Source organism: Mauremys mutica, chromosome 9 (genome assembly GCF_020497125.1).
Source record: "Mauremys mutica isolate MM-2020 ecotype Southern chromosome 9, ASM2049712v1, whole genome shotgun sequence".
NCBI lineage: Eukaryota > Metazoa > Chordata > Testudines > Geoemydidae > Mauremys > Mauremys mutica.
In genome coordinates this window covers 38,669,313-38,693,789 of record NC_059080.1, presented here as the reverse complement: position 1 = coordinate 38,693,789, position 24,477 = coordinate 38,669,313, and the positions used below count along the sequence as shown (strand labels likewise).

Here is a 24,477-nt window from a genome sequence, read left to right as displayed (position 1 = left end):
TCTTTGGGGAAAAGGTTGGAGGAAGTCTGAGACAAGAACCCCCCCAGAAGCGTGTCTGCCTAATGCCACGATGTCTGACACCTGTTTCTATTTTTTTGTTTGTTTATTTTTTTATGGTACTAGAACTGACCACACCAAAACTGCAACTTCAACAACTGTGGCTGCAACTTTTGAACCAAAAAAAATCACAACTTTCTTATAGCCTTAAGAATGTTGCAAAAATTGTCCAAAACTTATTACTGTCAGCATTTAGTCCCAATGAGCCTTTCAAATTAACACACTGAAATGCATGGGGGACTGGGTAGTTGGTCTCAAATATTGACAATAATACATCAATACTGAGAAAGAGTGACAGAACGGTAGAGCTCCCATCTTTCCTACAGCCATTGCTGTAGCCATTGCCAGGCATGCATTTGCATCACAAAGGCTAGCAACTTTTTTTTTTTTTAAATAAAAACCAAGTTGCTGTGGAAAGCATAACAAATCACCAAGAAACCCTAAATTTGTGGGATCTGCTACCTTCCACTGGGCCTGGCATTGAATCACAGTCCCTAACAAATTCCACCATGGTGATAAGGTAGGGACATGTAATTTTCCTGAAACATCATGCCCTAGATAAGTCCCATCAGCCAGTTGTGGTAAAGCTTTCACTAACCCCAACCTACCTGATTTCTGGCCTGGAGCCTAGCTGGGGTGATGGCAGGGGGCTTCACCCTGCACTAATGGGAATGCCACTTTGTACTTCCAGATACGGTTTGAGGCTGTGCTGTGTCAAAACGTGGTCAGAGCAACTGCTGTAAAGCCTGATCATCTTGTGAACCAGCAGAGCCAGAAACTAATGTCCTGTTACACCAAACGTTCTCACAGTATGAAAAACCACCTCTTAATGGAGACACTGCTGGAGGGCCCACCTCTATCACTGCATAAAGCTCTTGCCCACTCAGTCACCATCACCCAGGCCTCCTTCCTCCCGCTGGCCATGGCCCATCATCCCAGTCCTCTCACCCTCTATCGTTCAGGCCTCCTACCCCACTGCCCTCCCGCCTGCCATGGCCAGTGTCCCTGACCTCTATCGTCCTGGCCTCCTATCCCACTGCCCTCCTGCCTGCCATGACTAGTGTCCCAGGCCTTTCACCCTCTTATTTCCTGGGCCTACTACCCCTACTGCCCTCCCACCTGGCTCATCATCCCATAAGAATATAAGGATGGCCATACTGAGTCAGACCAATGGTCCATCTAATGTAGTATCCTGTCTTCTGACAGTGGCCAATACCAGGTGCCCCAGAGGGAATAAACAGAACAGGGCAATTATCAAATGATCCATCTACTTTCATCCAGTCACAGCTTCTGGCAGTCAGAGGCCTAGGGACACCCAGATTATGGGGCTGTGTCCCTGACCATCTTGGCTAATAGCCATTGATGGACCTATCCTCCATGGACTTATCTAATTAATTTTTTAACCCAGTTATACTTTTGGCTTTCACAGCATCCTCTGGCAATGAGTGCCACAGGTTGACTGTACATTGGGTGAAGAAATACTTCCTAATGTTTGGTTTAAACCTACTGCCTGATAATTTTATTATGTGACCCGGGTTCATGAGTTACATGAAGGGGTAAATAACCACTTCCTTGTTCTCCACACCAGTCATGATTTTATACACCTCTCTCATAAGTCCCCTTCACTGTCTCTTTTCCAAGCTGAACAGTCCCTGTCTCTTTAACCTCTCCTCATATGGCAGCTGTCCCATACCCCTAACCATTTTTGTTTCCTGTCTTTGGGCTTTTTTCAATTCTAATTTTTTTTTTTTAAGATGGGGTGACCAGCTCTGCAGGCAGTGTTAAAAGTATGGGCATACCATCTTCGATTTATACAGTGGCATTATGATATTTTCTGTCCCTTTCCTAACGGTTCCTAATGCTCTGTTACCTTTTTTGACTGGTACTGCACACTGAGACAGTGTTTTCAGAGAACTAGCTAGGATGGTGCCAAGGTCCCTCTCTTGGGTGGTGACAGGCTACAGCTAACCCAGACCCCACCCGAGTCCCTGCAGCCAGAGTCAGGCGCTCCAGTGTGTATTACTTTGCATTTACCAGCCTCCCGCCCTCTATCACGCGGGCCTCTAGTCCTTCCCCAGCCCCCGAATGCGGGTCGACGCGAGCAGGGCGCCACACGCCCATGACTGGCCCACGAGGGCAGCGTGACCTGCCCGCCCCCATCCCATAGGGGAACTTCCGAGCCAGCGCGTACCCCGGCCGCCTGCAACTATGGTGAGAAGCTCCACCCACCGCCACCTCACTGCCCAATAGCAGGCAAGGCAAGCTCTACCCCCCCCCCCAACCAATCCCCATCCACGCCCTCACCCCACCCCAGAGGGAGCCGACACGCCTCAAACCGCAACGCTACGCCGCCGGTGGCGGCGCTGACTTGCCTCTAACCCCGCCCCTTCCCCTTCAGTTGCCACGCGCCTCCGGCCCCGTAGCCACCCCATTAGCAACCGCCGCTGTCGCCTCGGCTGTTGTTTAGCACGAGAAAGGTAGGGGATGGGCGGCCGCGCGCAGAGTACCACCCGCCAGACCCCGGCGCGTGCTCTAGCCCCACCCACTTTTACCTCTAGCCAATTTGGCCGGCCGGAAGGTCGTTTTAACTACGCCCCTTCGCGCCAGCCGACCAATAAGAGCCGGTTACGGGCGGGGGCTGGTGGTCGCCGGGGAAGTTATAAAGGGAGGTGCGGCTGGCGGGAAAGGGAAGATGGCGGAGTAGACACGCGTTGCTCTCTTGTGCTGTCCCGTCAGCACCCCTGTGGGGAGCGGCGACTGGAGCCCGGATCCCAACCCGGTCCCGGTGTGAGGCGGAGGGAGGAGGAGGCCGCCGCCGCCGCCGCGATGCCCAACATCAAGATCTTCAGCGGGAGCTCGCACCAAGACCTGTCCCAGAAAATCGCCGACCGCCTGGGCCTGGAGCTCGGCAAGGTGGTGACCAAGAAGTTCAGCAACCAGGAGACATGGTAAGAGGGGTCTGGGGAAGACTACAACTCCCGGCATGCCACGCCGCACACCGCTTCTGAGGGCTGCGCGGCCGCCGCGCGGGGTCTGCTGGGAATTGTATTGCTTTGCCGGGACTCCCGGTCTCGGCAAATGGAGTCTGGCCTGGCGCGGGCCGGGGGGTGCTCCAGCCCCCAGACCCGCTCCTACCCCTGGGGGTAGGGGGCTGGGCGAGGGTCCAGCGATATTCGGACGTTTCTGGGCTGCTGGGGTGGGAGTCCCAGTGCCTTGTGGGAGGCGAAGATGCCCTGGTAGAGTGCGGGGGGAGGGGTCTGTAGCCTTGGGACGTTTGCTCTGCTGGCTGAGAGCAAGAGGCTCCGCCGTGGCCGTCTGTATGGTCTGCTTCAAAACAACGTGTCTGGCCTTCTTCGGGCTTCGTTTCCTGGAGCGTGAGTGTTGTAGCTCACCCTGCCTGAGTCTGCAGACAGCGCTCCAGTACCTCAGCTGCTGCGGGCCAAGGCTCAGGGTAACATTCTGCTGCTTGGGAAAGCCCTGAGCACTAAGCAGTTCCCCGGGGAAAGTGAACCCAGAGTGGAAACGCTGACTGGTTCCTCTTTCGAAGGACTTTGGTGTGTGGACGCACTTGAGTCTTAACTAAGGAAGCCACAGAAGAATAGGCTTAATTTGCAGAAGATAACGTTTGACAATTGTGGGGTATCTTGTGTAATTAGAGAGCTCTTGGATGGAGGTGCAGGTGTTAGACAATGGACCTGCTCTATTCACTGCTGTTCTTGCCCCGCCTATGGCTTCCACTGAAAAACCAGAGTGGCTGATGCCATATTATACTATAGGAGCATATTTTATCATAGACTACATACACTTAAACTTACCTTTACAGCAAGAGGGGTGTGTTAAATATAGAGTATACTTAGATTTTCAGAAAGCCTTTGACAAGGTCCCTTACCAAAGGCTCTTATCCAAAGTAAGCTGTGATAGGATAAGAGGGAAGGTCCTTTCATGGATTAGTAAAATAGGAACAAAAGGGTAAGAATAAATGGTCAGTTTTCAGGCTGGAGAGAGGTAAATAATGGTGATTAAGGTATGAAGAGAGATTAATAAGACTGGGACTTTTCAGCTTGGAAAAGAGACGACTAAGGGGAGATATGCTAGAGCTCTATAAAATCATGACTGGTGTGGAGAAAGTAACTAAGGAAGTGTTATTACTCCTCATAACACAAGAACTAGGGGTGACCAAATGAAATTAATAGGCAGCAGGTTTAAAACAAACAAAAGGAGGTATTTTTTTCACACAACGCACAGTCAATCTGTGGAACTCCTTGCCACAGGATGTTGTGAAGGCCAAGACCATAACAAGGTTCAAAAAAGAACTCAGTAAGTTCATGGAGGCTAGGTCCATCAATGGCTATTAGCCAGGATTGGCAGGCATGGTATTTCTAAAAGCTGGGTACAAGTGATGGGATGGATCACTTGATGATTACCTGTTCTGTTCATTCCCTCTGGAGCACCTGGCATCAGCCAATGTCGGAAGACAGGATACTGGCCTAGATGGACCTTTGGTCTGACCCGGTATGGCCGTTCTTATGTGATTTCCCCTGCTTGTGTACACGTACTCAAGCTAACGTGACTATGAATAGCAGTGTGTGGTTGCAGGAGCAGCAGTGGTTTGTCTTAGCTGTGCCATGTACAAACCCACCTGAAACCTGGTACCCACTTGGCATTGCTAAAATGTGGAAGAGCTCTGTGTAGCTTTCAAGCTGGTCACATTTCCCAGCAGAAGTTGGTTCAATAAAAGATATTACCTCACTCACCTTATCTCTCCCCTAGGGCATCTTGATACTCTATCTGGGTTTTGCCATGCACTAATCTGAATACTAGGTATTTGGTCAGTAGTTTTTATTTTGTAATGGTGTCCTGCCTCATAACTATTGCTCTGCCAAGCTTCTAGAAAAACTGTAAACATCACTGTAGGAGCCACAAGACACTAGCTAAGTAGCATTAAATAAATATTGCTTTTACTTCTAAGTACAGTAAAGATCCTTGTTATCAAAGACTAGACTATAGACATTCAAAACTTGAAACTTAGGCTAGAGAATGATTTTCCATATGAAAGGACCATTAGGGTGTGGCTGGTACATCCAATCACAACTGAAGAGCATTTTCTGAAAGCTTGATACAATTAGCACTGAAAAGGTCAATGTTGATATTTAAAGCCTTATTATGATCACTTAGCAGCCCATGAAGGCAACTTGAGGCTTTCGTCTCTCTTGTGCTATATCTTTTAGTCTCTCTGCAAACTGTGAACTGCTTTCCCTGATTGCAGACAAGATAGGCTTTGGCTACACTTGCATTTCAAAGCGCTGCCGCGGCAGCGCTTTGAAGCGCTAAGTGTAATCAAAGCACCAGCGCTGGGAGAAAACTCTCCCAGCGCTGTCCGTACTCCACTTCCCTGTGGGGAATAACCGACAGCGCTGGGAGCGCGGCTCCCAGCGCTGGGGCTTTGACTACACTGGCGCTTTGTAGCGCCGCAATTTGCAGCGCTGCAGAGGGTGTGTTTTCACACCCTGCTGCAGCGCTGCAAATTTGTAAGTGTAGCCAAGCCCATAGTGAACTTTTGATTGCTGTGTTGTTGTTCCAGGATATTAGAAAGACAAGGAGGGTGAGGTAATATCTGTTTTTGGACCAACTTCTGTTGGTGAAAGAAACAAGCTGTCAAGCTTACACCCAGCTCTTCTTCAGGTCACTGTAAGCTCAAAGGCTTGTCTCTTTCACCAGAAGAAGTTGGTATGATAAGATATTACCTCACCCACCTTGTTTCTGTTGGTCACTTTTGAGTTTAGTATTTATGTAGATAACTAAAATATTCTAGGAATTCCCAAGCACTATGAATCTAACTTTTTCCACATCTCTACAATCTACTATTGTTTATCATTCTTAATGTTTTTCGAAAACCGTAAATGTAAGTTCAGGGAGCCATGGATCTAACATGCAGTTATAAAAGTGCACTGCTTCTGAACAATATAAAATGGGTATGTCTTCACAGAACATGGATCATGTGTATTCACAGAACACAACATTACTATATGTGCTCACCTACTACATACACGAACGGAGTAAAGGGTTACCTGAAAGGGTCCTGTTATAAGGGCTTCAGAAGTAGGAGTCTTGTAAATGTTTTCCAGGCTGTATATGAGACTGGAGTGCACACACATCAGGAAAAACAGTACATATGTTTTCATTGCATGAATACGGGCTGTAAGTGAGAACCCAACAGGACTTAGATAAAACTTGTCAAAGGAGGGGGGTTTGTTTACTGAACTATGGCTCGCATCATTACACCAACTTCACAACCGTGTATCAAGTGCTCTTATCCTTCCAACTGACTGGTCAAGTTCTTAATGTTAGCAAATAATGCTGACTGTACAAGAATAGCACAGATGTTCTTTCCTCCCCATCAGTCACTAGGGTGTTTACCTGGAGAGATGAGGTTTGCTTCCTAATCAGTGCTGCTTGGGCTTTAACAAAAGAGCAGCTGATCCTGATTTTATAGCCCACAGCAACAAATATAAGAGGAGACGAGAAGTTGGGAAATGTGTGAGGGAAGAGAATGGGCTGGTTAATTTGTATGAAAATCTGGGTATACAACAAGACTGCATCTAAAATTAAACTGACCTCAGCTTGAGTCGCATAATCTCTTGCAGCCACTTGCCAGTTAGTAATAACCAAAGTCTCTGGCTGTAGTCCAAAGTGAAGCTGCCTCCAAAATGTCAGTGTATGTAGTACAGATGAGGGAAAAGTTGCCCCATTTCTTCCTCCGTGGATTCTGGGCTTTCTGACTATTTCCAATGTTGCTGGCTTGTCCTCTCAACTGAAACATTTTGGAGCACTCTGTTGCTACATAAGACCTTATACAGCACTTCCTCAGACTTCATAGAAGCCACTGCCTCATCTCCCCCCCTCTGCTCCTGGGGCAGGCCTCTCTGTACATGTTTCTAAAGCTGTCTGGGCATTTGCTGCTGGCACCAGGACCTCTAGCGTATATTCAGAATCCCTTCACCAGGGATTACTATGAATTATATCCATGAAGAAATTAACCCTGAATATTTTCTCAAAACAGGATATTGAAGGGTTATCTGTTCACGTCAGTAAATCACTCTTAAATGTTAGACTTATAATGTTGTTTTCGGTGCCCTGTGGGCTCTTCTAAAAATCTGGCTCAGGGCTTGCTTTGCTGATGTGCCATCACTTTTTCCTTTTTTAAAAGAAGTCTTGTATGAGTGAAATTGTGTTCAATGGTTCCACTGTGTGATTTGGAGGAGCTTAAGCACTCTTCAGGGGTTTGAGTACATTACATAGAGATCTACAGGCATGGCTACACTCAAAACTCCAAAGCGCTTGGAAGTGCGAGTGTGGTTGTGGTGCCAGCGCTGGGAGAGAGAGCTCTCCTAGCGCTGCAGGTACTCCACCTCCCCGAGGGGATTGCTCCCAGCGCCGGGGCACTGTCTACACTGGCGCTTTACAGCATTGTAACTTGCTGCACTCAGGGGGGTGTATTTTCACACCCTTGAGGGAGAAAGTTGCAGCGCTGTAAAGCGCCAGTGTAGCCATAGCCTAAAATAGAGGCTGTATGGTTTTTGCTTTCCCAGCTGAATCAGTATATTTAATCAAAATGAGCAATGTAAAATACAGTAGATTCTGCCTATTAATAGACCTTTGATTGCCAGCAAAACATTGCTATTGTCCTGCTATTGCTAATAAGCAGAAGGCAGGTTTGCAGGCCTCCAGGAAGGAAGTGCTGGGATGGCTTTCTCTGGTTGCAGCCCTACAAACCTGCCTGTGGGGAGGGGAAATGCAGCCTTGGATACGGGGGCTTTCTTCGGGGAGCAGGGTATTGGGGGCCCATGGGGCTGCACTGTACCGCTCCCTGTGCTTTCCAGGGGTTAGGGCTCAGGACCTCCCAGTGCTTCCTTCTCTGGGTGCTGTCCTCTGGCGTGCCATAGCCTGGAGAGCTCTTGGAGAGGTACCATACAGCTCCAGCAGTGGGGTTCAGCTCCCCTCCCTACCACTACCCTGCCTGCAGCCTCCCCTCCCAGCGCAGCCCTAAGCCAGTTACCTCTTGTGCAGTCCCTCTGCAGGCAGGTTTATGGGGCTGCAGCTAGGGAAGGTATGTCCCAGCACTTCCCTCCCTGGGCCTTGCAAACCTGCCATCAGGTGGAGCTTTTCTTCCAAAAAGTGTTAAGTGGCATACTGTTGCCAATATCTGAATCCCATTAATATTAAATATTAAGGGATGGGATTTGTTCCCAGCAAAATGTTGCTATTAACTGGAAGTTATTAATATTGTATCTGGGTTGCTGTTAAGCAAAATGTACTGTTACTGAGCAAATAAGTAACTGCCTTTCTGTTGGGTCTTGTTGATCGGTTACTAAGTTGCATGGAAATTGCTGATGCAGGCTGCTTGCTGTTACCAAATTGTATTTGTTTTATGCTTTTAATTTCACTTGTTTATCTCCTGCACCTAGTGTGGAAATAGGTGAGAGCGTGCGTGGAGAGGATGTCTACATTGTGCAGAGTGGCTGTGGTGAAATAAATGACAACCTGATGGAGCTTCTCATCATGATAAATGCCTGCAAGATCGCATCAGCTAGCCGTGTCACTGCAGTCATACCATGCTTTCCTTATGCTCGCCAGGACAAAAAGGACAAGGTAGTGCAAACAGGAGTTCCATAAAGGAATATGCCCATCTAGTTTCTAGCCAGCAGCCCGTGCTTCAGAGGAAGGTGTGCAACTCTTTAGTTCACCTATTTGTGCAGAACTGCAATGTGTAAGAGAAGGGCGGGGGAAACTATTTTAACATAGTCTATCACTTTTTCATCTTCACATTTGCCATCCTTTATCATAATCAGTGGAATTGCAGATGCTGTCTTGATTTGTATAAATGTCTATTCCTTTTGGAAACTTACCAAGCTGTTTTTCTCCCTGGATGGAGTGTGGGTGTTGGTGAGAATTTGGCAGTTTTAAGTAAAATTGAAGTATATTTTCAGACTTTCAGGCAATGATTTATACCCCTGAGGGAGAGGCTGAAATGTATTTCTTTTAAACCCACAAGTGAATTTGCTGTCGTCCAAATTAACATGGCTTTTTCTTGTACTAGAGTCGAGCCCCAATTTCTGCCAAGTTGGTTGCTAACATGCTGTCTGTGGCGGGTGCAGATCACATCATCACCATGGACCTACATGCTTCTCAGATTCAGGTATGAACTGAAACTTGGGAAGATGACGCTTTTCAGATGTAGACAAGCAGATGATACTTCCACGTCACAGATGTTACCTGTGGGATGGTCTAGGCCAGTAGGGCAATGGCAGGCAGTGACTAGATCCTTAGTTTATGTTGCATGACACATGGTCATTTGTAAATAAGATTGCTGCTGTTCTTGATTGACCAAGCAAATCAAGGCCCTACACTCAACTTGATGGTATTTCTGTGTCTGGTTGGTTATAATGTAATAATTTTTGACTGCCACATCTGATAAATGCAAACATTTCAGGGAATGTTTTAGGCACCAAATGGGCAGAATTCTGTTGATTTAGGTGAAAATTGGAAAACCGGAAGGGGGAAACAGGGAACACACAGAGCCCCTGGCGACTGAGTTAGCAGAACCAGCAGCTTCAACCAGGTCTATCTGTTTGATCAAAGAACTAGTTGATGGTGCCATTACATGTTCTGTCCTAACAATACCTATCTCCGCTCTGCCCAATAGAGTTGAAATGTTGATACCCTTAAATGCTTCTTTCCCAAACAGAAAAGAGTTAGTGGTGGGGTCAGGTGGAGATGCAGGTGTACATAGCCCCTGGCATTGGGTGAGCACACAGACCCCCTGGTACAGACGCAGGGACAAAGGCATGGGGAGGAGTACAGGAGAAATGGAGTTTTTGGTAGCAGCAGAGCAGGAATAGGTGGTGCACAGAGCTTCTGGCTTGCAGGGAGTTCCTGAAATACAGTGGGATGGAAGGGTGGCACACCAAAAACTCGTGAGGAGAATAGATATGCAAGGAGCACCCTCCCCCCAGTATGTGCAGTGAGCTTAGTCTACAGAAGCAGTGATATGTGAGACCCACTAGTTTAATAATACATTCACTCTTGTAACTATTGCCATTGAAGACCTGGGCGGGTGGCTCATATTTCCCTGTTTCAGCTTGCTCTGTGTAGGTATTGAGTCTTAACATGAGCCCAAAAAGGGAGTGAGCAGGTAGGGTTGGTGTTTCTTGCATGTAGGAGATGCCTGTTTTGCCAAGTATTCATCTATGTAGTCATCACCCATTGATAGTCCAGGATTGACTATCTTTTGGCATTTGGGCAACCTGTGAAGTTTCCCTGGAAGCTTCTGCTGAGGTAGTATGAAGTTGGCTGCATCCAGAGCATGAGGCCAACCCTCAATTTAAAAAACAAACCAAGCAACTAGCTGCTACGCTAATAGATGGAATGAATGTCCACATCAGGTCCTTGCCAGTATCGGACTGTTTTCATGTTGATCAGCAGAAGTGCATAACACAACTTAAGAGTAAAGGGATTACTGTGAACATTAGCCCACTAGACTCTGTAACTCTCCATAGAGGCGGAAGATGTTCTCTTGCATTAGTATTCTGTGTATCCTGAAGATTACTGCCCATCTATTAATGTAAGCGTAAGGAGAGCTGAATAACAGTACTATGAAAAGGCTGTGGCTGGAAGCCTGATTATTTTCAGGGCTTCTATTGCTTTCTGCCAGGTCTGTCTTTGGAATTTGATCGTCAGTTATGCAGAGTATACCCTGTTTGTCTTACCATAGGGTTTTTTTGATATCCCTGTGGATAACTTGTATGCAGAGCCTGCTGTACTGAAGTGGATCAAGGAGAACATTGCAGAGTGGAAGAACTGTACTATTGTTTCACCAGATGCTGGTGGAGCAAAGAGGTGAGATATTAGAAGCATCAGAACTGAGACTAGTTGACAGTAGTATATCTTCACACCCATTTTAATTAGTAATCTGTGTTGTTTCGTAACAATGTAAAACTTCTGAGATCTGGACGTATTCGCTACTCAAACCTGCTTCCCCAAAATCACAGTCAACATTCCCTTTTTGACAGTTGGCTTGGAGTAGCCTGATATGTCCTCCTAGAGAATTTACAGAAGGCTAATCTTGAAATAGGTTCCTGAAATTACTTGAGTGGATTCCTAGAATTACCATTGCTTGGACACTTCATAGTCTATGCTTGTTCCTCAAACTGTGAAGTTGTTGCATATTCCATGTAAAAGTGGAACTGCCCATGCATGATTTTTTTTAGAAAGGGAGGGATTGGAAAAGTAAGTGCAGCTTTGTTTTCAGGCAGGAACTTCAAAACATCTGCTACATAATACAGTAGCAGATTGAGATACTGTGCTCATTAGTGCAACTCTTTGAAAATGTGATCTCTTCGTTTTGTAATATTTTTCCACAGCAACTACAAATGATAGAACGAGGATATGTCTTTAAACTAATTCTGGAATATTTCCCTAAATCATACCCAAACCTCCGTTCTTACTGCCAACATCCCATTCCACAAACTGTTTGTTAGAGAGTAATTATAAACCCAGCAGTACGCTATTGCAGTGCAGCCAGGTATTTTGAACATCCACTTCAATTAGAACTCACAAAATAAACCAGCCTCTTACATGTAAAACTACTGATGTGGCTTGTTGCTTAGTGCCAGCATCTGGAATGCCAAACCAACTAGCTGTAATCTCTGCACAAGATTTCCAGAAAAATCACATTGCATTCTGAAATCTTGTGGCCAAGGTTTTCATCTTCCCTGATCATTCTTAAATGTCTTCGAAGTAGGGAAGGAAGTATCCCCATTTGGCAGATGGGGTGGCATGTGCCTACAGGCTAAAGGTTGCACGGAGTCTGACAATCTGGAGGTTATGAGCTATCTGCACCATACCCCAACTGAACAGACAAAGGTAATTTCTCTTGGATGCCTTTATATAAACATGAAAATTTGCACAAGTTTAGCTAACAGATTTAGTTAAACCATGAGAATCACTGTGGGCACATACTTAGTTTAAACTAGGCTTACTTTGATTTAATCTAAGTCAGTGTTTCTCAACCATTTTGTGCTGGCAGCCCCCTTTGAACTTAAAAAAATGCAACACTCCCCCACCTTAAATACCATTAAGCAAATTATAAATAATACTCAGTGCTGGGCATTATGGGGCTGGCAAGCAGGGCAATTCCTAAGTTACAGGCTTTGGCCCTGTGCAGCAGGGCTCGTCCATGTAATTTAGCTTCATGGGGCCCCATGCAATTGTTCTTCTTGCCACATCTTAATGTGAGCCCTCCACTTGTCACTTTCCCTCCTCCCCAAACCTGTGCTGTGACCCCCTGGTTGAGAAACACTGATCTAAGTCCATTAGGATTCTGTTTAAGTTTAACTGACATACAAGCTTCTTAAACTAAGGCCATGTATACCCTTCCACTTTCGTCAGCAAAACTTATGTTGCTCGGGGTGTGAAAAAGACACACGCACCCCTGAGCAACATAAATTTTGCTGGCATAAGTGCTCATGTGCACAGCGCAGTGTTGGTGGGAGCTGCTCTCTCACTGACATAGCTACCACCACTCGTTTAGGTGGTTGTATTATGTTGACGGGAGAGCTCTCTCCCATCAGCAAAAAGCAGATATGCGAGCTATCTTAGAGCAGTGCAGCTGTGCTACTGTAAGCTTGCTAGTGTAGACATGACTTAAGAGTTGACATGTGGTTTGCACAGATTTAACTAAATCAGTTTAAGATCATGCCTTTAGTTAAACTGGTGCAACTCCACATGCGGACAAGGCCTGAGATTAGCATTTTGTAGGGAAAGCTGGCTGCCTAGTTTATTGATGTGAGGGGTTGATCTTCAGCAGATACAGAACTGGTTGCAAACCAGACGCCAGTTTGAAGAAGATGGACGCCCTAAACTTAAATTAGAAAATTCATTTAATCTGTTTAAAACAAACCTTGCTGTGTCCACGAGGCATGTGACACACAAGTCTGATCTGACCTAGTGACACTAAAGGCCAATTGGCCAGAACAGATTTCAGACACCTAATCTATACACAAGGTAAATATAATTCTGTTTAGTGACACACTAGCTGTGGCATCTGTCATTCTTCTAGAATATAAACCAGTGGGTCTCAATCTTTTCCATAGTATGATTCCATGTTACAAAGCTTTTGGTGTCCCTCCCATCTAGCCATAAAGGGAGGGTCGTCATAACTCCCCATATAATGAGGAGTGGGCTCCAGTTCTCTAGGAATTTTTCAAGTGCAGAAACCCTTAGCACCAATCCTTATGTATCCCAGGCACATTTATCTGAGCAATAAGTAAATCCTTGTTAGAACCTGGTCACAATGTTTCATGCTGCCAGGATTGGTAGTAACCAGAGGATAGTTTGGGTAACTAAAGTTCTCAGCAGGAAGCCTGCAACTTTATCTTCTGGAGGAAAGGAGAGTGAAACTGATTCATTGGGCAGATGTAGAAGTCATGGGCTCCAGGTTGCCCATAGCCCCTTCTGTAAACATTTGCTTGAGTTAGAAATTGGTTTCCTTAAAGTGTAAAGCTTTTACATTGAGATGCCTAGATAGCGTAGTGATAGGCACATTAGAAATGCCTTGATGGCTAGAACTAAATTACATAATTGAAAAAAGAACAAGGAGTGCTTGTGGCACCTTCGAGACTAACCAATTTATTTGGGCATAAGCTTTCGTGGGCTAAAACCCACTTCATCGGATGCATGCAGTGGAAAATACACTAGGAAGATATGTATACAAAGAGAATATGAAAAATGGGTGTTGCCATTTTTTTTTCTCCTGCTGATAATCAGGATGGCCCATTTCAAACAGTTGACGAGAAGGTGTGAGTAACATGGCCCATTTCAAACAGTTGACGAGAAGGTGTGAGTAACAGTAGTTGACACCTTGTTGTCAACTGTTTGAAATGGGCCATCCTGATTATCACTACAAAAGTTTTTTAAGCTGATGATAGCCCACTTTAATTGATTAGAGTCATTAGAGTTGGTATGGCAACACCCATTTTTTCATGTTCTCTGTGTATACATATCTTCTTACTGTATTTTTCACTGCATGCATCCAATGAAGTGGGTTTTAGTTCACGAAAGCTTATGCCCAAATAAATTGGTTAGTCTCGAAGGTGCCACAAGTACTCCTCGTTCTTTTGGCTGATACAGACTAACGCGGCTATCACTCTGAAACCTGTTACATAATTGAGTTACCTTGGGCCTAATCCGAGTTGATTTCATTAATCTGCCTTAAGTGCTCTATTGTTACATAACACTGACTAATGGCTGGCATCCACTGGCAATATCCAGAGAGAACTGGCTATATTTAACATAAAACTAACACTGAGACGGTCTTCACTGACAAGAACAACAAGGAGTTTGGTGGCACCTTAAAGACTAACAGATTTATTTGGGCATAAACTTTGTTTTTACAGTGGGATAACTAATGGAGGTCAGATACCCTGTTATAAAAACATAGTGGAAACAAGGCAGTTCAGTTTTACTGCCAGGTAAACCAAACTAGGTCAGTCACAGGCATGGTGGGGGTGGGATAGTGGTGTATAGTGCTGATCTTGCCTAGCTATATCATGGTGAACACTGTAACTACCTTGTTTCCCATAGGATTCTACAGCAAGATAAACACTGTGTTTTATTGTAAATCCTTTTACAGTGAAGATAGCCTGAATGTCATTTATAAATGTACAACTGTCTTGGAAAGGTAATAATAATAAGGTAATAATTGGAGATTGGTATATCTCCTAGAACTGGAAGGGACCTTGAAAGGTCATCGAGTCCAGCCCTCTGCCTTCACTAGCAGGACCAATTTTTGCCCCAGATCCCTAAGTGGCCTCCTCAAGGATTGAACTCATAACCCTGGGTTTAGCAGGCCAATGCTCAAACCACTGAGCTATCCCTCCCCCACAAAGGCAATCAATCAATCAATCAATCAGCTGTTACTTTCTGACCTAAAGTTACCTGGTGTTCTCCTTTCATTCCTTTCTTCTGTCTTTCCAGTTTTTTTAAGCTCCTCCCCCAGTAGACTGGAGCAATTATGAGTTTAGTGTGTGGAGGGATGTTGTAGCTGCTAGTATGCTTTCTCATTAATTAGACTTTGGCCTACTTTTTATTTGTGGATTCACAACCTGGAGAGGTAGATCTTGGTATTTGGAGAGAAATAGTGACATTTCAGGTGTGTGACGTCAAGAATATATGTCCTAGTAACCATGAGCTTGACCATGCTCCTGTGCAGAACTCCAGGTAACTTTATGCCATGCAGAATTAACCACTTCACAACTGTTTGATGTGCAAACAATCGGAGGGGGAATTGAATCTTCAACAGTCAGTTGCAGTGAGATGATATTGAATCCTTGTTAATAAGCACCAAGTATTGAGGAGAGATTGCATGTCTTCTCTGTTATATCCTCTGCTTTTATCAGCTGGTCTTGGTTTTGTTTGTTTTCTACAGGGCAGCAAATTAGCTACATACTGGGTATCTCTGTGCTAGCTTTTTCCTTTTAATTTCCCACTTTTGCTACCACTAGTGAAATTATGCCTGTTAGCAACTGCATAACAGTAGGAAAAAAAATGTAGTGTGGATGGGGCCAGTATGGTCATCAAATAGGTTAACTTTCTTTAAATAACGTAAAAAGCTCTTTCGGGAAATAAACTGAAAGTGATTCCCCATGGGTGCTGAAACTTTAGAGATTTATCAGCAAAACACACTATTTAAATAAGCTCTGACAGACCCAAAAATTGCTTATTTTTAATTTGCACTGTTCAAGATTAAAGCATTCCTGAAGGCTCTATCACCTTACTCTAGCTGCTGCGGTTGGGGGACAGCAAATCAGAGGCTTCAGGGTAATTGGTCTTGAAAATAGCTCCACCTTCACACAGGTTTGAATGCAACTGTATGCTCAAAATAGGAGGCAGAGAGCACATCTTCTCTGGCTTATCAAGGACAGCAATATAATGGAAGCTGTGACCATTTGCTGTCTATTCAGTCTGTTTATGTAGTCTTGGAGCAGTTTTTCCCTTCTCCTGCCAAAGCTTCCTCCATGAGGAGCGTAAGCACAATCTGGAAACCTCGCGCTCTCTTTCCACAGAGTGACATCCATTGCAGATCGGCTGAATGTGGACTTTGCCCTCATTCACAAGGAGCGAAAGAAGGCTAATGAGGTGGATCGCATGGTGCTGGTGGGTGATGTGAAGGACAGAGTGGCCATTCTGGTAGATGACATGGCAGACACCTGTGGCACCATCTGCCATGCAGCAGACAAGTGAGTGAGGAGGTTGGGTGTAAACTGCACATGATATAAACTTGTTCTTGCCTAAATCGCTACATTGCAAATAACTAACTTGTAATGGAGTTATGCCTGACGATGATGGGTTTGGTGTCTTGGACTGTGAGTCAAATAAGTGTCAGTAAACAGTGAGTACAACTCTCTCCTCAGTAGCCCAGTTTTCAGGGCTACATACAGATTTGCACTGGTTTAAAAATGCATCTTTAATGGCACAAATTTGTGTAAAAAAGGCTTCTGTCTTCTGACTGTCATTTCATTAGTTCTGCAGTCACTCTAGACCCTGAATTTCTAATGTAAAACACCTGGCAAAAATCTTAACCTTCCAAATCAATTTTATAGGTTGTAAAAAGCAGATCTGTACAAGCGCCTCATGTTTTGCAGATACCTTTGTGTTTGCCATGCCACTGGCAGTCTAAATACTGCATGTAGAAGTACTTCTTACCAAGGCTGTAGATCTGGTCTTAAAGCCCAGGGCTGAAGACCAAGTTCTTCAAATACACAGGTTGCTTACGTAAAAGCACCCTGGGATATACTTGTTTCGTAAAACTGCTTCAACCTATGTGGGTCACCTAATGCCATGGCTTGGCATCTCCCTTGATCTGAGACTGCACCCTCCAACCAAATCATTAACTGCATGGGAAACATCAAGTAATAGCTGCTTCCAATGTATTTTGGGGACCCAACCCCCATTCTCCTTCCACTGCTCACCTTACAAAACTTGCCTTTTGACCCTGTCATATTTGTTCCCTTCTAGGCTTGTATCAGCTGGAGCCACCAAAGTTTACGCTATCCTAACTCATGGGATCTTTTCCGGGCCAGCCATTTCCCGGATAAACAATGCCTGCTTCGAGGCAGTTGTAGTCACAAACACAATACCGCAGGAGGACAAGATGAAGCACTGCTCCAAAATCCAGGTGAGGAGCTACTTCGCTTTTGAGCTTGAGGGGGTTTGGGGAGTAGATGGTAGGTTAGGTTGTCTGCTTGCTTTCCTGTTTGGGAAGAGGTATTTGGGTTGGTGCATATCATCGGTCCTCTTAAAAGTGACCTGCAAAGCCAAAGGGCCAAACTCATTTTTTCCCTTCTCTAGAACTTGGAGAAGCCTGAAAGGTCATTTGAAAAGCTTTTCTGCTTTCTGTTTTAGAAACAAATCTTGCCTAACCTGTTTCTCCTGAAATCAGAGAAGTTACTAGGTTTGTGGCGATACAAAGCAAGTGAAACCAGATTGAGGGGAATCTAATTTTTAGGTAGGCCATAAATCAGTTGGAAGAGAGGATCTTAAAGATTCTAACACCCTGCCTTGCCCCTTCCTTTAAGCACAGAATTCCTGATCCACTCGTGTGCATTCTCCAAAGGAGACACCTGGCAAAACAGGGATGATGGGACTTTCTATTGCTTGTACTTGAAAAGGAAAAAAAGTCTTGAAAAGCCTTTCAAATTGAAAAGGGCACGCACCCATTTTTTTTCTCCTCTTGGGTCCCTTTTATCCTTTCTTAGCACTTACAGAATTTAATGTTCAGAGCATTTACAAACATTAATTAAAACAGATGGAATAGAATGCTGGCAAATGTATTGTGTACCCTGTAGCATGTCTCACTGTTACCCACTAGGGAGTAGTCAGGGTGACCCACAACAGGCCCATGAAGCAAAGCCACAGTGCTTCGAGTATTACACAGATAGTAAAAGGTTCTGGAGAATGCAGACACCAACCAATTAATCCAATGCCTCTGTGTGGTGGGTATTAACCCCTTTTTATTGACGAGGAATTAACACGTTTGTTGGCCCCAAGCTTATATGACAAGTTTGTGGCAGAGGTCAGTACTTCTCTTTGCCCTGCTGTGAACACTAGCAAACACCACTGCACTGCGATTATATTGACAAGCAAGCTTAAGGCATTTTCAAAAGCTCCTTAGAATTTTTAAAATCTATTTAGCTCCTGTCTCACTTTAAAATCACTGTCAGTGGGACAGTCTGAACGTTCAGTTGCTTAACTTAACATCTTCTAGGTGGCCTGTGGTGGAACAGTTACCAAAATAGCTATCCAGAACAGTTAAGCCAGGATAGTTATTTCAGTATAAGCCCTCATGTAGACACTTCATCTGGAATAAGAGCATCCACACACAGAGTTATTCTGGAGTAACTATTTTGGTAAATTTCCAAGTGTAAACTAGCCCTGAACTGTGGAATGCATTGCCCCGTGAAGTTGAGGTCAAGAATGTAAAATTTAAGAGTATCCAGAGTTGTCATAATAAATGCGAACACATTTTAAGCCTCATGCTTCAGGGTTTAAGTCAATCTCTTTAACTATTGGACAGCAGGATGAGATCTACTGAGAGGGGAGATTTCCCCACATCTTCCTATGGCAGGGTTCTTAGACCTTACTCTGAAGCATCTGGCACTGCCACTGTCAGATAGGACACTAGTCTAAATGGACCTCAAGTCTGATTCCATCTGGCAATTCCTGTCCCACTCTTAGAAAAGGCAGGATGGAACAATTTGCAGCAGTACCTTCCGAGTGATATGAAATGTGGTATCCTGACATGCCTGCTTGTTAGATTTTGTTGTTTTCCCTGTATCTGACAGTCTGCTACAGATCTGCTTATGCTTTGTAATGGTGTGGCTTGTGCCTTGAAGATTCCTCATGGCTTCCCAGCCACGCTAAGGCCTTGCACGGTCTTCCACCAGGTGACTGATACTTTTTCCCCCCTACAGGTGATTGACATCTCAATGATCCTTGCAGAGGCCATCAGGAGGACTCATAATGGGGAATCTGTCTCCTACCTATTCAGCCATGTCCCCTTATAACAGATGCTGGCTGCTGCTTGTGTGGCTTTTTTTAAAACCAAAAGTTGTTCAGCTAATTATAAAGTTCATTAGAAGACTCTGCTTGTTCCAGTGCAGCTCTCCACAGCTCCTCCTCTGCACACATCAGGCTCACTGAGTCTGAGCTCAGTTCTGGGAGGGGGTGGGGTGGAGGGCACACATCTGTAATGCTCAGGCTCCTGCCCGTAGCATCCCACTGTGATCTCCTCAATAGTTTAAGCTTCCAGTAGTATTGAGTCAGCACTGCAGATCCCTGGAAAGTGGAATTGACATGTCCACTTGCCACAACCTTTTTTTGGAGGGGAAGTTTTGTCTATGGGGAGGTTAGACTACTTTGCATGCACGCCTGGATTTTTTTGTATGAGAAGTAGAACTCCTAAGGACATGCTGGCCTGGAACTACAGCAAGAGTCCAAGGGATTGCTGACCCACATCACTTACTCTGTACCTGACAGAAGCCCTTAACAAGGTGGTATAAGGAAGTCTTGTATGTTGACCAAGTTTCTGACAAGAAGTTTGGCGCTATGGGGTGGGACGGCAGTTTCCTCTTCCAGAAGGAGATCAAGGATCTGTCACCTGCAGCCTGGGATGCGGCATATTAAAACCCTGAATTCAGATTGTTCTACTGAAGAAACTTGTTGCCCTCTAGTTTTCCCCTCCTTTCCAGTCCATTAGTGAGTCTAGCCTTCCTGACCTGTATGTTCCTTGGACATGTATCTGTGGAGTAGATCAAATGGGCTGATATGTTACTTCCTATTAGAAGTTTTATTTCCATGCATTTTAGCCCCATCTCTCATGAAGTTTCTGATGTATTTTGTTCTGGTTGCAGTATTTGCACCCCACATTTACTTTTTGCTATGGCCGATACCAGAATCAGCCATCTCTACAAAATCCTCTCCCCCACCCCCCCAAGGAATCTTGGGAATGTTAATGGAGGAAGAGGTAGGCTGCAGGACTTTGGAGGCCTTAGGAAGTGCTAAGGATGGCTGAGTCAGCCAGCTGTTCTTCATGTAAGGTGCTCAGTGATAGTAGGTCAGGTGAGACTTGTTCCCTCTGCAGCTTTTATTGACGTTTTCTCAATGTCACACTTAACTCCAGGCAGTAACTTTCCTAAAGTAGGAAGAGAAGAAACAATCAAGCCTAGAGCTGTCTCCAGTGCTCCTGCCTGTAGAATAGGCATCATACAAAACTTGAATGCATGGTAGTTGCACCATCCCACAATAAGTGGTTAAATCAGTCTTTCCTGGACTCTTACGAGGTAGCAGACCAAGCTGGTTCTTGTATGCATTTTGCTTTTATAAACAGTCTTCTCTAACTTTGGAGATAGGGAAGGGAGTTATTTGGAGTCACTTGTATCTACAGCCAGTGTCAGGTGAGAGATTTAATGGGTGGCGGATAAGTGTAGCTGGAAAAGCTGGCTGTCTAGATTTGGAGTGGTTCTTTTAGTTGTTAGGTATTGTGCCTTTTTTAAGTAAGATTTTCCCCTCTCCCTCCCTTGAATTTTTGTCTTGCAGTAACTTAAAACCCTACACTGTAAGAAGTGTGGGGGGGGTTATATAAGAAGTTGGTGTTTGTCTGAAAAGTGTGTATGTTTGCTTCTTTGCTTTGCATCCTGCATTGAGCTCAACTGAGGGTCTATCCAGGACTTCTGCCTCCTACTTCAAAGCTCCTGCTGGTTCACTGCCAATACATTGTGATCAAAAGCCAAGAGCAAGGACATCAAAGCAGTGTGAGGATTTTCAGCAGCATTTGTGTTAAACTAAAACCTCAATGAAGGAATTAAACTTTTGTTTAAAAAACAAGAATTACGTAGACTTTTTTTTGCAATTTGTAAATGCTTTTAAAACACATATGACGTTATTGAGGCTCTGTATGTGCTGTTATTGAGAGCTTGAGCATCCATAGGTTGGTGGAGGACAGAAGAACTTTCAGTTCCTTTGTAGTAGCAATATACCACTCGTGTGGAAGAAATATTAGAGCCCGGGTACCTTTGCTAGAGGATGCATTAGTTTCATATCAGATACATCTGATCTTAGCCAATTCAGTAAACATGGTAGCTCAGCTAGTTAAGTTCTGGGTGCTAAATGCAGTTTCTGTTCTTATACGGTTCTCATCATCGTATCTTGAGCAGCTGTTCTGTCTTAAATACCACTCAGATATGTAATGACATTAATGGGATTAAAATAACAGTGATTTTGAAATTGTTCACTAGCCCCTTTTAAGATTGTTTGCTTTACAGGTTTCTTTGGAAAGAGATGAGGGTACAGGTAAGTTGCATGACTATCATAGTAGTGACATTAAGAACCTTTCCTTACTCCACAAGGCACTGATTCATAAGAACGTAAGAAAGGCCGTACCGGGTCAGACCAAAGGTCCATCTAGCCCAGTATCTGTCTACCGACAGTGGCCAATGCCAGGTGCCCCAGAGGGAGTGAATCTAACAGGCAATGATCAAGTGATCTCTCTCCTGCCATCCATCTCCATCCTCTGACGAACAGAGGCTAGGGACACCATTCTTACCCATTCTGACTAATAGCCATTTATGGACTTAGCCACCATGAATTTATCCAGTCCCCTTTTAAACATTGTTATAGTCCTAGCCTTCACAACCTCCTCAGGTAAGGAGTTCCACAAGTTGACTGTGCGCTGCGTGAAGAAGAACTTCCTTTTATTTGTTTTAAACCTGCTGCCTATTAATTTCATTTGGTGACCCCTAGTTCTTGTATTATGGGAATAAGTAAATAACTTTTCCTTATCCACTTTCTCAACATCACTCATGATTTTATATACCTCTATCATGTCCCCCCTTAGTCTTCTCTTTTCCAAGCTGAAGAGTCCTAGCCTCTTTAATCTTTCCTCGTATGGGACCCTCTCTAAACCCCTAATCATTTTAGTTGCCCTTTTCTGAACCTTTTCTAGTGCTAGAATATCTTTTTTGAGGTGAGGAGACCACATCTGTACACAGTATTCGAGATGTGGGCGTACCATGGATTTATATAAGGGCAATAATATATTCTCAGTCTTATTCTCTATCCCCTTTTTAATGATTCCTAACATCCTATTTGCTTTTTTGACCGCCTCTGCACACTGCATGGACATCTTCAGAGAACTATCCACGATGACGCCAAGATCTTTTTCCTGACTCGTTGTAGCTAAGTTAGCCGCCTTCATATTGTATGTATAGTTGGGGTTATTTTTTCCAATGTGCATTACTTTACATTTATCCACATTAAATTTCATTTGCCATTTTGTTGCCCAATCACTTAGTTTTGTGAGATCTTTTTGAAGTTCTTCACAATCTGCTTTGGTCTTAACTATCTTGAGAAGTTTAGTATCATCTGCAAACTTGGCCACCTCACTGTTTACCCCTTTCTCCAGATCATTTATGAATAAATTGAATAGGATTGGTCCGAGGACTGACCCTTGGGGAACACCACTAGTTACCCCTCTCCATTCTGAGAATTTACCATTAATTCCTACCCTTTGTTCCCTGTCCTTTAACCAGTTCTCAATCCATGAAAGGACCTTCCCTTTTATCCCATGACAGCTTAATTTACGTAAGAGCCTTTGGTGAGGGACCTTGTCAAAGGCTTTCTGGAAATCCAAGTACACTATGTCCACCGGAACTCCCTTGTCCACATGTTTGTTGACCCCTTCAAAGAATTCTAATAGATTAGTAAAAGACTATTTCCCTTTACAGAAACCATGTTGACTATTGCTCAAGAGTTTGTTTATCTATGTGTCTGACAATTTTATTCTTTACTATTGTTTCAACTAATTTGCCCGGTACCAACGTTAGACTTACCGGTCTGTAATTGCCGGGATCACCCCTAGAGCCCTTTTTAAATATCGGCGTTACATTAGCTAACTTCCAGTCATTAGGTACCGAAGCCGATTTAAAGGACAGGTTACAAACCTTAGTTAATAGTTCCGCAACTTCACATTTGAGTTCTTTCAGAACTCTTGGGTGAATGCCATCTGGTCCCGGTGACTTGTTAATGTTGAGTTTATCAATTAATTCCAAAACCTCCTCTAGTGACACTTCAATCTGTGACAGTTCCTCAGATTTGTCACCTACAAAAGCCAGCTCAGGTTTGGGAATCTCCCTAACATCCTCAGCCGTGAAGACTGAAGCAAAGAATCCATTTAGTTTCTCTGCAATGACTTTATCGTCTTTAAGCGCTCCTTTTGTATTTTGATCATCAAGGGGCCCCACTGGTTGTTTAGCAGGCTTCCTGCTTCTGATGTACTTAAAAAACATTTTATTACCTTTGGAGTTTTTGGCTAGCCGTTCTTCAAACTCCTCTTTGGCTTTTCTTATTACACTCTTGCATTTAAGTTGGCAGTGTTTGTGCTCCTTTCTATTTGCCTCACTAGGATTTGACTTCCACTTTTTAAAGGAAGTCTTTTTATCTCTCACTGCTTCTTTTACATGGTTGTTAAGCCACGGTGGCTCTTTTTTAGTTCTTTTACTGTTTTTCTTAATTTGGGGTATACATTGAAGTTGGGCCTCTATTATGGTGTCTTTAAAAAGGGCCCATGCAACTTGCAGGGATTTCACTTTAGTCACTGTACCTTTTAACTTTTGTCTAACTAACCCCCTCATTTTTGTATAGTTCCCCCTTTTGAAATTAAATGCCACAGTGTTGGGCAGTTGTGTTCTTCCCACCACAGGGATGTTGAATGCTATTGTATTATGGTCACTATTTCCAAGCGGTCCTGCTATAGTTACCTCTTGGACCAGCTCCTGCGCTCCACTCAGGATTAAATCTAGAGTTGCCTCTCCCCTTGTGGGTTTCCGTACCAGCTGCTCCATGAAGCAGTCATTTAAAGTATCGAGAAATTTTATCTCTGCATTTTGTCCTGAAGTGAAATGTTCCCAGTCAATATGGGGATAATTGAAATCCCCCACTATTATTGGGTTCTTAATTTTGATAGCCTCTCTAATTTCCCTTAGCATTTCATCATCACTATTACTGTCCTGGTCAGGTGGTCGATAATAGATCCCTAATGTTATTTTTACTAGAGCATGAAATTTCTATCCATAGAGACTCTATGGAACATGTGGATTCGCTTACGATTTTCACTTCATTTGAATCTACACTTTCTTTCACATATAGTGCCACTCCTCCCCCTGCACGACCTGTTCTGTCCTTCCGATATATTTTGTACCCCGGAATGATTGTGTCCAATTGGTTGCTCTCAGTCCACCAGGTTTCTGTGATGCCTATTATATCTATATCCTCCTTTATCACAAGGCACTCTAGTTCACCCATCTTATT

The 24,477-nt window shown here is 44.3% G+C and overlaps 1 protein-coding gene across 2 annotated transcripts; it reads left to right on the top strand.

Moving 5' to 3' along the window:
* Positions 1-2,377: 2,377 nt before the first annotated feature.
* On the top strand, positions 2,378-21,000 carry PRPS1 (phosphoribosyl pyrophosphate synthetase 1). 2 transcript variants are annotated; one of them, XM_045030867.1, is made up of 8 exons: positions 2,378-2,534; positions 2,794-3,005; positions 8,523-8,706; positions 9,155-9,253; positions 10,829-10,953; positions 16,179-16,352; positions 17,131-17,290; positions 19,086-21,000. In XM_045030867.1, exons 2-8 carry the CDS (start codon positions 2,884-2,886, stop codon positions 19,176-19,178), a joined length of 957 nt encoding a protein of 318 aa, XP_044886802.1. In that variant the 5' UTR covers positions 2,378-2,534; positions 2,794-2,883; the 3' UTR covers positions 19,179-21,000. The 2 variants fall into 2 exon arrangements, with proteins under 2 accessions (XP_044886802.1, XP_044886801.1); XM_045030866.1 differs by lacking the exon at positions 2,378-2,534 and having other exon boundaries at positions 2,562-3,005.
* Positions 21,001-24,477: the final 3,477 nt, after the last annotated feature.

Bases quoted from the DNA above. Each gene is read 5' to 3' on its own strand.
- PRPS1 (XM_045030867.1), top strand. From the start codon at position 2,884: ATGCCCAACATCAAGATCTTCAGCGGGAGCTCGCACCAAGACCTGTCC. The intron at 10,954-16,178 runs GTGAGATATTAG...CTCTTTCCACAG, and splicing joins GATGCTGGTGGAGCAAAGAG to AGTGACATCCATTGCAGATC. The intron at 17,291-19,085 runs GTGAGGAGCTAC...TCCCCCCTACAG, and splicing joins AGCACTGCTCCAAAATCCAG to GTGATTGACATCTCAATGAT.